The sequence below is a fragment of the Mustela nigripes genome, chromosome 9 (assembly GCF_022355385.1).
Source record: "Mustela nigripes isolate SB6536 chromosome 9, MUSNIG.SB6536, whole genome shotgun sequence".
In the NCBI taxonomy this organism is placed as follows: Eukaryota; Metazoa; Chordata; class Mammalia; order Carnivora; family Mustelidae; genus Mustela; species Mustela nigripes.
In genome coordinates this window covers 23,369,619-23,382,368 of record NC_081565.1, presented here as the reverse complement: position 1 = coordinate 23,382,368, position 12,750 = coordinate 23,369,619, and the positions used below count along the sequence as shown (strand labels likewise).

The window sequence follows — 12,750 nt, the reverse complement described above, 5'->3', positions numbered from 1 at the left end:
GATGTCAGCAAAGTGGCTGCATTTATGCGGCACCTGGGTGGCTCAGTGGATTAAGGCTTCTGCCTTCAGCTCGGGTCCTGGTCCCAGGGTCCTGGGATGGAGCCCCACATGGGGCTCTCTGCTCAGTGGGGAACCTGCTTTCCCCTTTGTCTCTCTCTGCCTGCCTCTCTGCCTACTTGTGATCTCAAATAAATAAATAAAAATCTTAAAAGAAAAAAAAAAAAAGTGGCTGCATTTAAGAGGCAGGGAGTAGTCAAAGTGGACCAGACCCGATGATGAACGCATAAATGAAATGAAAGATGAAGGATCAAAGATGAGCCCCAAGTTTCCAGATTAAGGTTGTAAAGAGAACCACGAGGGAATACCATGACAACAACGACAGAGGGGAAACAGAGGAAGATTTGGACAGATTAACGTGCTTCTTTAGACTTCCAGACAGAATTTTCAAAAACAAACTGATTACACCAGAGACAAGACAGGACTTGGCTTTCTGCGCACCCAAGAGAGGTTTCTCGGGCTCCACTAGAGAGCAGAGGATGGAAATGCCTGATGACTGATGGCCTGGGACAGCAGAGCAGAAGCAGAAAAAGACTTCCGGTCAGAATTCAAACGAAGCGTTCTCCCTGATGTAAGATTAAAGACTAGTCGAGTGTCCTAAATTACTAAGCCCACCTCTTCACAAGCAATTTAATCAAGTAGTGACTCATCTTTGAGAGATTCTGAAAAATGAGTCCCTTGTAGTAAGTCGTTCAATGTTACAGCTCCTCAACAATGGATTTTCGGTTTGGCTGCAGTTTGACGTATTTCTCAACTCCCACTAAGTCCTCATTCACCAAACAGGTGACTACGCTGCACGCTGACATAAGAGCCTGAGACCCAAGTCCCAAACTCGGTTTGATATTTAGATTATTAGTTATGAGTCAGTAAGTGAGGAGCTAATGTAAAAACAGGCATAGCATATTTGAGGAGCACAGAAGATGGAAACCTAATCCATGCTTGGGAGGTCAGGGAGGGGCCTCCAAGTGCCTGACATGAATGGTAAAAGATACCACCCTTATAACCCATTTCAATATGTTATCCAGATTTTAAAAAGACACAGGAAGTCAATCTTGGAGGGGATGAGAGAGGCTGGTGTCTCAGAGGTAGGTGGAGAAAAGATTTTCTAAGACTAATAAAAAAGCAGATGTAGCAGAATGTCCTTTTCAAAGGACTCTAAGAAGCCCAAGAAGGCCAGGACAAAGGCTGCAATGAGAAGAGGGAAGCGACACAAGGACGCAGAGGGAGATCGGAGCATCTCACATTTACTAGGCCCCCAGGCAGTACCACCTGTGCAACCTAGTGGCTGCAGAGCACAGGTGAGGAAACCAGACTGTCCAGGTTCAAATCCCTGGTCTATTCCTTACTAGCTTGATGACCATGGGTAAGTCACTCAAAATCCTCATGTATGAAATGGGGCTTATATAAATTCCTATTTCATGTGACAGTTAAGTGAAACAATACATATGAAGTAATCAGAACAATGCCTGGTGTGAAGGGCTTGCTCAAAAAATGTTGGCTATTGCAAAACTACTGGTTTTGGTAGTATTGTAAGGGCCTACTTAGCCAGAGGGAGCCATTTTGTGTTTATGCAGTGAACTTAGATTGACCCTGATCCTCCCAGAGGAACTTAATTGCAAAGCCCAGATACTAGGGTGGGTCAGGCCAGCTAGAGACATCCAATCAGTGGGGCGCACATATATCTAATAGGGTAAATTGAAATTCAATTGGCCACCCGTGTGTGACCTAGCATGACTGTGCAGTTTTCTCTGTGTGTTGCAATCTCATTGACCACCTGTGTAGAGCCAGGCTCAACCACCTTTATAAAAGTTAGTCTGTGCGGCTGGGAGGGGTCGCCTCTTTGTAAGAGAAGGCCCTGACTGGTCAGTGTGATTCTCGATGCTTGGCGCGAAATAAAGCTTTGCTTAACCTTTACTTTGTATCAGTCTCGTTCCTTTGATCACAGACCCAACAGTATAAACTATGAGAAAAGCCACTAGTACCCCTACAGTATTTGTCGTGCCTATCATCCCCTTTCTATTTCGTTTTTCAGCCATTTTCCTAGATCTTAGGCCCTTAGCATACATTTCAAGATCTCCCCACAGAGTTATGTGAAATATCTTGCATCCAGTAGGCACTGACAGACTTGAGGAAAAGTTAAGACCAATTAATTAAACCTTCACAATTATCACTTAAAGACTCTCCAATTTGCTGACGTCACTAAAATAATGCAGTCAATACTCAATGAATCATAGCTATATCAATGAAAACTATGCAATATCATCCTCGCTGATGCACAAGTAATTAGATAAATTTTTAGAGTGCCTGAAACTTCGCAAAGGAATGAAGAGTAGCACACGGGGGAAATGCAGAGTGTCTGAAGATTATGGATGTAAGATTGGACAACTGTTCTTATTCATCAAACTGGCACTTCAATCATTTCTGCCTTAGTGATATCCTCCCACACTTCAAAAACCCCAAAGGTTCTGGCATAAACGATGAGTAAACACACAAGAATGCCAGGACAGAGAACCTAGGCAAAGTCATGGTACTAGAAAAGAAGCCCCAGCTAAAAACAGACACACAGACAAGGGCACATAATCTTGGGACCAAAGAACCATAAACAAAAAAAGGAAGAGCATCCAAGGGTTCAAGTATCCGTCTACCCAGGACAGGGCCAGGATCAGGCAGAGGCCCAAATAACAGCGATCTACACAAGGCCAAACAAGCAGGCCACTAACATTAGCAGCCTAGCACTAGGGGACAGAAACACATGGTCTGGACGTAAGACACTGATCACATGTTCACACAGTATCTGTTAATACGGCCAGCGCAACAATGGGCACAATAATGTTTCTAATACCCGGAGGATGATGTATTTCGAGAACAGTCTAAATGAGGAGATACTCGATCTCCTTAGTGATAGTGGCAGATAGTGATAGTGGCAGATACCAGAAATACATCCAAGGATACTTACTGGAAGGGGCTCTACCACATACCAAGTAAAATCTCCCCAGCATGCAAAGCTCCCTTTGAAGAAGGCTTCTGTTTCCATCACTAATGTGGAAAATATGCCTCTTCAAGGACTTCTAGTATCACTTCATCTACTACGGTCAGTAGCGAAGGCTTGGATATGGACCAGTAGCAGTTTCTCTAGGCCTATTTAACTGACTGGTGTCAGACGGGACAGTAACAGATGAGCAATAAGAAACTCAGTTTGTTCCTTTTCTTTTTCCAGTTTGGGTTCAACTGGACCAAACCTGTTCACTCATGTTACATGTTATCCCAAATGATTAAGGCAACTACTAAGCCTTCCCTGCCAAGGAATTTCTGATCACTTATAAACAATCCCCAGCATCTGGAGGAACGGACCCAGTCGTACTTGCCCATACTTGTCAGACTGGGTGACCAGGTAGTACAAGTACATAGGGTGCTTGTTTGCCTAGCTTTTGAAAAAGCACTTCTAAGTGTAAATTAACTCAGAGTAAATGGCTTTCTGAGTCTCCATTTCTTCATCTGTAAAATAAGTACCAATCCCATGGGATTATTAAGAAAATTATGTAAGATAACGTGTAAAGAGCCCAGCGGGGCTTCACTTATGGTGCAATTATTAACAATGCGAGTGTTCTTTCCTCACAAGCCAAAGGCATACCCTGAAGTTGGACTCCAGGTTTCTACCAATTGAGAAATGATCCAGGAGGCAGAGAAGCTAGTTTCTGAACTTGTGGTAGGCTAACAGGGCCCTCAGGTAAGACTGAGGAGCTCATGACTATAACTGAGTACAAGAGAGATCAGCAGTCACTCCCTTTTCAGAATGACTGACACTTGTTCAAAGAGCCTGGTGAAGGGGAAGAACACCAGGCTTAGGGTCAAGGACCCTCAGTTTTAAATATTAGTTCTAGGAGAGCCGAGGTGGCTCAGTCGTTAAGTGTCTGCCTTCAGCTCAGGTCATGATCTCAGGGTCCTGGGATAGAGTCCCGTGTTGGGCTCTCTGCTCAGCAGGAAGCCTGCTTCCCTCTATCTCTCTCTCTCTCTGCCTGCCTTTCCATCTACTTGTGATCTCTGTCAAATAAATAAATAAAATCCTAAAAAGATAAGAAAAGAAAAGAAATCTGTAAAAGGACTCTAGATCAAGAATAATTGGGGCAGGGGCGCCTGGGTGGCTCAGTAGGTTGAGCCTCTGCCTTCGGCTCGGGTCATGCTCTCAGTGTCCTGGGATCGAGCCCCACATCGGGCTCTCTGCTCAGCAGGGAGCCTGCTTCCCTCTCTCTTTCTCTCTCTGCCTGCCTCTCTACCTACTTGTGATCTCTGTCAAATAAATAAATAAAATCTTTAAAAAAAGAATAATTGGGGCAGCTGGACAACTCAGTCGTTAAGCATCTGCCTTTGGCTCAGGTCATGATCTCAGGGTCCTGGGATCGAGACCTGGATTGGTCTCCCTGCTCGGCGGGGAGCCTGCTTCTCCTTCTCCCAATCCCCCTGCTTGTGTTCCCTCCCTTGCTGTCTCTCTCTCTCTATCAAATCAATCAATCAATCAATCTAAAAAAAAAAAAAAGAATAATCTATTCTGGGGGCACCTGGTGGCTCAGTCAGTTCAGCGCCCAAGTCTTGGTTTCGGCTCAGGGGATTTGATCTCATGGTTTTGGGATCTGGCCCCAGGTTGGGCTCCAAAGCTCAGTGAGGAGTCTGCTTGAGAGTCTCTCTCCCTCTCCCTCTGCCCCTCCCTGCACTCACTCTATCTCTCACGCTAATAAATAAATCTTGAAAAAAAATTCTGAAATAGACTGGAATCAGAGTAAACAAAACAAAACAAAACAAAACCAACATTTTCAAATCTGTTCTCAACATGTGTTCTGTGTCTCTGTGATTTCCTTCCCTGTAATAGTCTAGAATACAAATACCAGAAATCTGGCTGGCGTGCCAGCACAGCACTATGCTGGGTTTATCACTGAAAATAATAATCAAACATGAAAAATAATAATGGTAAGAATCAAACATGGCCTTTTTTCTCCCACAGCTCAAAAACTTGGTCTTAGAATCCCGCTGCACAGCTCCCTAAGCTGCCATCACCAGCTGACTAGAATTTTTTCTTAAGACTTATTTGAGAGAGAGAGAGAAAGAGAAAACAAGCAAGGCAGGGAGGGGCACAGGGAAAGGGTGAGAAAAACTATCAGACTCTGCGCTCAGCAAAAAGCCAACACAGAATTCAATCTCACAACCATGAGATCATGACCTGAGCCAAACCAAGAGTCAGAGGCTTAACCGACTGTGCCATCCAGGAGCCCCATAGCAGACTATAATTTACACCCAAGAAATCCATTTTAACCTACACCATTCATATTCTTGTAGCAACATATTCACTAAGTTCTGGACAAAAGTAGTCAAGATGAGAACACTGTCCTTTAGAAATTAAACACTGAACTACCATAAGATCCAGCAATTCCACTTCAGTGTATTTATACAAAGAAAACAAAAACAGTAACTGGAAAAGATTTCTATAGCCCCATGTACATTATAGCATTATTTAACAATCGCCAAGATATGGAGACAACCTAAGTGTCCATCAATGGATGAATGGATAAAGAAAATGTGGTATGTGTACACAATGGAATAAGAAGAAGAAGAAGAAATCTTGCCATTTGTAACAGGATGGATGGACCTGGCATTATGCTAAGTGAAATAACTCAGAGAAAGACAAATACCATATGCTCTCACTTGTATGTGGAAACTTACACACACACACACACAAATGCACACCAAGCTCACAGATACGGAGAACAGATGGGTGACTGCCAGTGCTGGTGGTAAGAGACAGAAAAAAATGGGTGAAGGGGATTAAAAGGTACAAACTCATTATAAAATAAGTCATAGAGATGTCACGTACAGCATGGTGTCTAGAGCAAGCAAATAATACTGTATTGCATATTTGACAGTTGCCAAGAGAGTAGATCTTAAAAGTTCTCATCGCAAGAAAAAAAATACTTTTTTGTAACTACATAAGGTGAGGGATGTTAACTAGGTTTCTTACAATCACTTTTCAATGTGCTGTTCAAACATCAAACCCTTGTTGACACCTGAAACCGATTTAGTAATATATGTCAAATATATCTCCGAAGTAAGGAAGGAAGGGACTTTCCAGATAAAGAAAAAAAGAAAACCATCCTGGGATGAAGGGTGAGGGATACGCTGAGTTATCTGAATCATCACTATTAGCAGAAAAGGGGTGGCAGGGAGAGGAGATAAAGGTACCAAGAGGAACCAGTGGTGACCACTAAGCTTTCGACAACAGCTGTGAAAACAGGAAGTTCACATCTACTGGTCTGATACAGAACCACAGAGTCTAACAGATTGTGACCCGGAAGATAGGCCAAGCGAAGAAAACCGAGAGAGAGAGCAAAATAAAATCTTCCCTATTTTCCATTGTCAGAGAGATAAGGTTTCCAAACAAAATAAAAACCAAAGAGCAACTTAATTAAAAAACAAAAACAAAAACTATGAGGTAGCTGTACCAAACACCTTGCGACTAACACACAATGAATAGGCTAAGAGTACTGCTGTAGAAGAATGCTGGTCACAGAAAGATGGTCGTGACACAGAGTTTAATGAACCGTCGTTCACAGTGGGATGCCTGGGTGGCTCAGTTGGTTAAGCGGCTGCCGTCGGCTCAGGTCATGATCCCAGCGTCCTGGGATCCAGTCCCACATCGGGCTCCTTGCTCAGCAGGGAATCTGCTTCTCTCTCTGTCTCTGCCTGCCATTCTGTCTGTGTGTGCTTGCTCTTCGCTCTCTCTCTGACAAATAAATAAGTTATAAATAAATAAATAAATAATAAAATGTCAATCACAAAGGAGAACCTTCACCATAAGCCAGTTTTCCTGGGTTTTAAAGTCTGAAGGCATAGGAGTTAAGGCATTAGTTAACATTGAGGAGGAGAGTGAGATTTTGAATGATTTTTATTTTCTTTTTGCTTGTTTCTCCAAGTTAATGACAACAAAATACCAGGGAAATTAATTTTTTTGAAAAATGTGCTGCAAGTAGTAATTTGCTTTTATTTTATGTATAACCCTCAGAAAGAAGGAACATATGTCGGTTGCTGTGGAAACCATGTGCTGGTCAGATCGACCCTCCAGTCACAGCTACTTCCACAGGGATGGATAAGGAGAGGTCCAGTCTGATGATCTGAGGACCATTAATATCTGGCCACCCCATACCCCACCTTACAACTCATTAGAAACCTGTATTTTTAATAAACTGTTTCTGGATATAAATCACTTGCAACCAGGATATTTAAAAATACTCCTTAAGAGAAAATAGTGTATTCAGCTTTTACTGAAAGTTCCAGCCAGAGCAGCCAGGCCAAAAAAGAAAACATCTGAATAAGAAAGAAGTAAAACTATCTTTTTTCACAGATGACATGATCTTATATATGCATGATCCTACAGAAGCCATAAAAAAATATTAAAGCTTATGAATAAATTCAGCAAAGCTGCAGGACCCAAGATCTACCTTGAATTTGGCAATGGTGTTTTTAGATAGGACACCAAAAGCACAAGCAACAAAAAAACTGGAAAACTCATAAAGATGTGGAAATTAAACAATGCAATTCTTATTAACCAATGTGTCAAAGAAGAAATCAAAAAGGAAATCAAAGAGTATCTTGACCCCAAGAAAATGGAAACACAACAAATGAAATTTATGGGATGGAAAAGCAGTTCTAAGAGGACAATTTAGAGTGGTAAGTGCCTACATTAAGAAAAAAGATCTTGGGTACCTGGGTGGCTCAGTAGGTTAAGCACCTGCCTTTAGCTCAGGTCATGGTCCTAGGGTTGTGGGATCAAGTCCTGAATCAGGTTCCTTGATCAGCGGGGAGACTGCTTCTCCCTCTCTTCCTGCCCCTCCCCCTGCTCGTGTTCTCTCTGTCTCTGTCTGTCTCTCTCTCTCAAATAAATAAAATCTTTAAAAACAAAGAAAGAGAAAACATTTCAAATAGATAACCTAATTTCATGGCGAGCTGCTTAATGGATACAGGTTTTCCTATTAAAATGTCCTAAAACTAGACAGAAGTAGTGGTTGCGCAACAATGTAAATGTACTAAATCCACATTTAGAAAGCTAATCGTTAATTTTATATGAATTAACCTTTTTTTTTTTTTAAAGATTTTATGTATTTGACAGAGAGAGAGAAATCACAAGTAGGTTGAGAGGCAGGTGGGGCAGGGGGAGCAGGCTCCCTGCTGAGCAGAGAGCCGGATGTGGGGCTCGATCCCAGGACCCTGAGATCATGACCTGAGCTGAAGACAGAGGCTTAACCCACTGAACCATCCAGGCGCCCCTGAATTATACCTTTCAAAAATGAAAGAAAGGGGGGAGGAGTCAGATACAGTCTTAAAACCTAAAATATTTTATATGTTTATTTTCTCTTCAGAAAATACCACAAATTTTAAAACAGATTTAAAGCACTTTCATCACTTCATGTTTTTTTCAATAAAGCTACTTTTTCAAATACTTCTTAAAGTAATATTAATAGAATGCCCCATTTCTTACCAGAAGACTCTTTTCCATTCTGTCTCTCATAGAGGGTGCCCACAGACATCAGGAAAACAATAACCAGGAACACTGGAATTCTCCATGAGCCAGCCAGGGATGCTGAAAATTTATTAAGAGTTAACATTTTTAGTTAAATAAAAATCTAGCACTTGTCTTTAGAAGACTCAATCTATTCTAAGCAATAGTATCTGAAGGTAGAAGTTAGACTAGGGAAAAAAAAAATAAAGACCAGTAGACTGACAGAACAATTTGGCATAGATGTCATTAACAAAATTATTTCACAGGGAATAAAATTTTTTTGAAGGTCATAAGACAGATGAAACCTCCGTTCAGGACTCCTCTCAGTTAAATCCAGCCCTGCTCTGAGGCCCCTGGTCTAAAGGATTGGGTATGTGCCAGCCTACCCTGAATGGGCTTCTATTGCCTGAGGAATCAGGTCTGTTCTAAGGCACACCAGTGTTGAGGACAAACCTGAACTCAAGCTTTTTGTTTAACCCCAAAATGACCTGCATCAGGCACAGAACCTAAAGTCATGGGGCCTGACTTCATTTCCTAAAAATACCACTGGGGGTGAACTCCCATCTCTCAAGAAAGGATGAAATGGCCCAGAAGACCACTACAAAAAGCTTCAGTGTATCCTCAATGTAGAGGGCAAAAATGCTAACCTTTTTGGCCCCTACGTATAGGCATTTGTGTTTCCCTGAGTTGATCTAGAACCTCCTAGACTGCTGGTCTCCCTCCGTTGCCTTCCCCAAATTCAAAATGAATCACGCTGGACTCATCAGGGGATCTTGCTAAAATACAACATCCTCCTTTAGGGTTCCAAATCAGCAAAGCTTCTCAGAAAGTAATGTTTTGTTCCACATCAGACTCTAAACAAAGAACTACCTTCAATCAACCCCGATTTTTAACCAGCAGCTCTAAAAACTACTTTAGATAGGCTAATTACTGCTCTAGATAACTGAATTTTGTTTTTATTTATGAGAACCTAATGCTTCCATAAGCTTAAGACCTGGAGACAAAAGAGTCCCTGAAAAAACATCACTCTACAATATCCTAGCAGGTACCCTGCTAACAATAAAGAGTCCCAAGTAACAGGGAACTCATCATTTTGAGCAGCTAACACTGATCATCGTGACGCTGAACAGATTGGTCTCCCTGAAGCTACTCATTGCTCTGACACCTCCCCCTCCTGGTTACAGAGCTCTGTTTAAACCGCTCTTTCACAGGACAGTCCTTCAAATACCTGCAACAGGCTTCCATATTTTATCTCCTCCTTCCCTCCACCCATAGAGCCCAGTCCCCTTCTCTCATCCTGAGTAAATACCTCTGGTTCCCATAACTGCTGCTCACACACTTGACTGCTTAGCCATATCCTCCTCAAGTTTGACTCTCAGAAGTGGCCATCATGGTGCAAGGGTGCCCTATTTTTTAAGATACATTTATTTTTAAAGGACCTTTTGAAAACGAAGATTCTATATAATTAAAAGACAGACATGTTAAAGCATAACATTCGTATTAAAGATGAAAGAAGGATTAAAGCACATTTTCTAAAGATCATTTTAAAGAATGTTAAATGCAACAAGTAACACTACACAAAAAATTCACGTCAGTTCACAGGATCAGCCTCTGCTGATCTTACGCTAGACTTTCTTAGAAAAAGGGACCCACCTAAATGAAAAAGCAATATAATCCAGACAGGAATTGAAACTGCTCTCAAGTAGCGTTCAGTGCTTGCATTCCACTTGAATGAAACAGTCAACACATAGCCAACTACCAACGTCCAGATCTTAAATGAAATATAGACACAGTTGTAAATATATATACATGAAAATAAACATATAATCATACAAAAATCTGCAAACATCTATACATCTATGAGAGCTGTGGATACAGCACAGATAAGATGAAGGTGGTCGTGCTAAATACATATATAGACTTTCTTCTTTGTGTAGATAAATCAAGATTTGAAATAAACAAGCATTTGAAATCCAGCATATGTAGCAATGTTGTTGTTGTTGTTGTTGTTGTTGTTATTATTTGACAGAGAGAGACACAGAGAGAGGGGGAACACAAGCAGGGGGAGAGGGAGAAAAAGGCTTCCGGCCAAGCAGGAAGCCTGATGTGGGCCTCGATCCCAGGACTCTGGGATCATGACCTGAGCCGAAGGCAGATGCTTAATGACTGAGCTACCTAGGTATCCATGTAGCAATATTATTTAAAGAGTCTCACAGTGCCTGGTTGGCTCAGTCAGTGGAGTGTGTGACTCTTGATCCCAGGGTTGTGAGTTTGAGCCCCACATTGGGTGCACAGATGACTTAAAAATAAAAATCTTAAAAAGAGGGGCGCCTGGGTGGCTCAGTGGGTTAAAGCCTCTGCCTTCGGTTCAGGTCATGATCAAGCCCCACATCCGGCTCTCTGCTCAGCAGGAAGCCTGCTTCCCTTCCTCTCTCTCTGCCTGCCTCTCTGCCTACTTGTGATCTCTGTCAAATAAATAAACAAAACTCTTAAAAAAAATAAAAAGACAGTCTTAACAACAAAAAAATACGATATAGTTTTAAGATATGTTGAAGTTCAAAAGCTATCGTATACATAAAGATGCTTAAGATAAAAATATTCGTTTTTAAGCTATGGACTAAAAGCGAGAGCTTAACATGATGGAATTCCTCAAGTTTCTCTATACATTAACATTTAAAAAGAACAACAAAAAAGAAAGCTTCCCTAGGGCGCCTGGATGGGGCAATCTGTCAAAGACTCTTGGTTTTGGCTCAGGTCAAGATCTCAGGGTCCGGGGATGGCGCTCCACGCTCAGCATTCAGTCTGCTTGACATTCTCTCTCTCCTACTCCCCCTCCCACTCATGCTCACTCTGTTTTTCTCTCAAATAAATAAATTAATCTTAAAAAAAGGGAGAAAGAAAGAAAGTTTCCCAAAAGAATCAGGTTAAAAGATTCCATCACATCCTATGAACTATGCTTATTAACTGTGAAAATAATTTTCTTAAAAAGCTAGGAAGAAGGGAGCCTGGGTGGCTCAGTGGGTTAAGCCGCTGCCTTCGGCTCAGGTCATGATCTCAGGGTGCTGAGATCAAGTCCCACATTGGGTTCTCTGCTCAGCGGGGAGCCTGCTTCCCTCTCTCTCTCTCTGTCTGCCTCTCTGCCTACTTGTGATCTCTACCTGTCAAATAAATAAATAAATAAAATCTTAAAAAAAAAAAAAAGGCTAGGAAGAAGACAGCCATGTGAAGTGTGACCCCTGAAATAATCTAGGTAACAGATGGCTAACCGTAGTTGAGCTGCATGCACAGCTCAAGAAGTGTAGCTAAAAGAAAAAAATTACCAGAGGAAGAAACTGCAAGAGCTGAGGACAAAGGAACCACCAGGGTCCATTCCTCAGTTTTCCCTCCACTAAACCAAGGGATCTAGCTCTAAAGAAATACCTACAAAAGCCTACACAGAAACTCTCTACTAACATTTACGAAAGATGGAAGGAATACATAACCCACAACGATGTGAGCACCAAGAACCTACTAAAAGAACCTGAGGGTACCTGGGTGGTGCAGTTCATTAAACGTTTAATTCTTGGCTTCCGATCAGGACCTAATCTCAGGGTCTGAAGATCAAGCCCCACGTCTGGCACCACACTCAGTGTGGAATCTACTTGAGATTCTCTCTCCCTTTCCCTCTGCCCCTCCCGCTCATGCACACACTTTCTCTCAAAATAATTAAGTCTTTAAAAAAAAATAAGATAAAATGACCTGAATCTTGGGGGGGGGGGGGGCAAATTAAAAACAAACAAACAAAAAACACCCCACAACTTTAAATCAGAGAATGAAGAAAAAGAACTAATTACTACAAAAGAGGGGGAAAACCAAAACTATCTCCTACTTTATTTGGGTCATATCAATCAATAAAATAGTCTTTTGGTCTTAAAACGTTCACAGCTTCTGACCTGAGACTTCAGTTTTGGAACTTTACTAAATAAGAATAAATTCTGCAAAAGCCTTTATAACATAAAGAAGTCCATCACAGTGTCGTTTAGAATAGTGAAAAGTGGATAATCTAGTAAGTTCCACAGCTGGGAAGTGAGTAAGGAGGATTTACTCAATGAAATGTATGCAGCCACTAAAATTGGGTTTTGTAAACAAAACTATATAGTTAGAAACACTCC

At 41.7% G+C, this 12,750-nt stretch overlaps 1 protein-coding gene across 2 annotated transcripts in view; it reads right to left on the bottom strand.

The window, feature by feature from the left end:
* Positions 1–12,750, bottom strand: part of TMEM245 (transmembrane protein 245) — a 96,843-nt gene that overhangs the window by 74,644 nt on the left and 9,449 nt on the right. For both annotated transcript variants that reach the window (XM_059411120.1, XM_059411121.1), the window contains exons 2-3: positions 10,253–10,370; positions 8,579–8,680 (exon numbers count right to left, since the gene is read on the bottom strand). In XM_059411120.1, the coding sequence (XP_059267103.1) occupies positions 8,579–8,680; positions 10,253–10,370 (220 nt within the window). The remainder of the gene's footprint in view (positions 1–8,578; positions 8,681–10,252; positions 10,371–12,750) is intronic.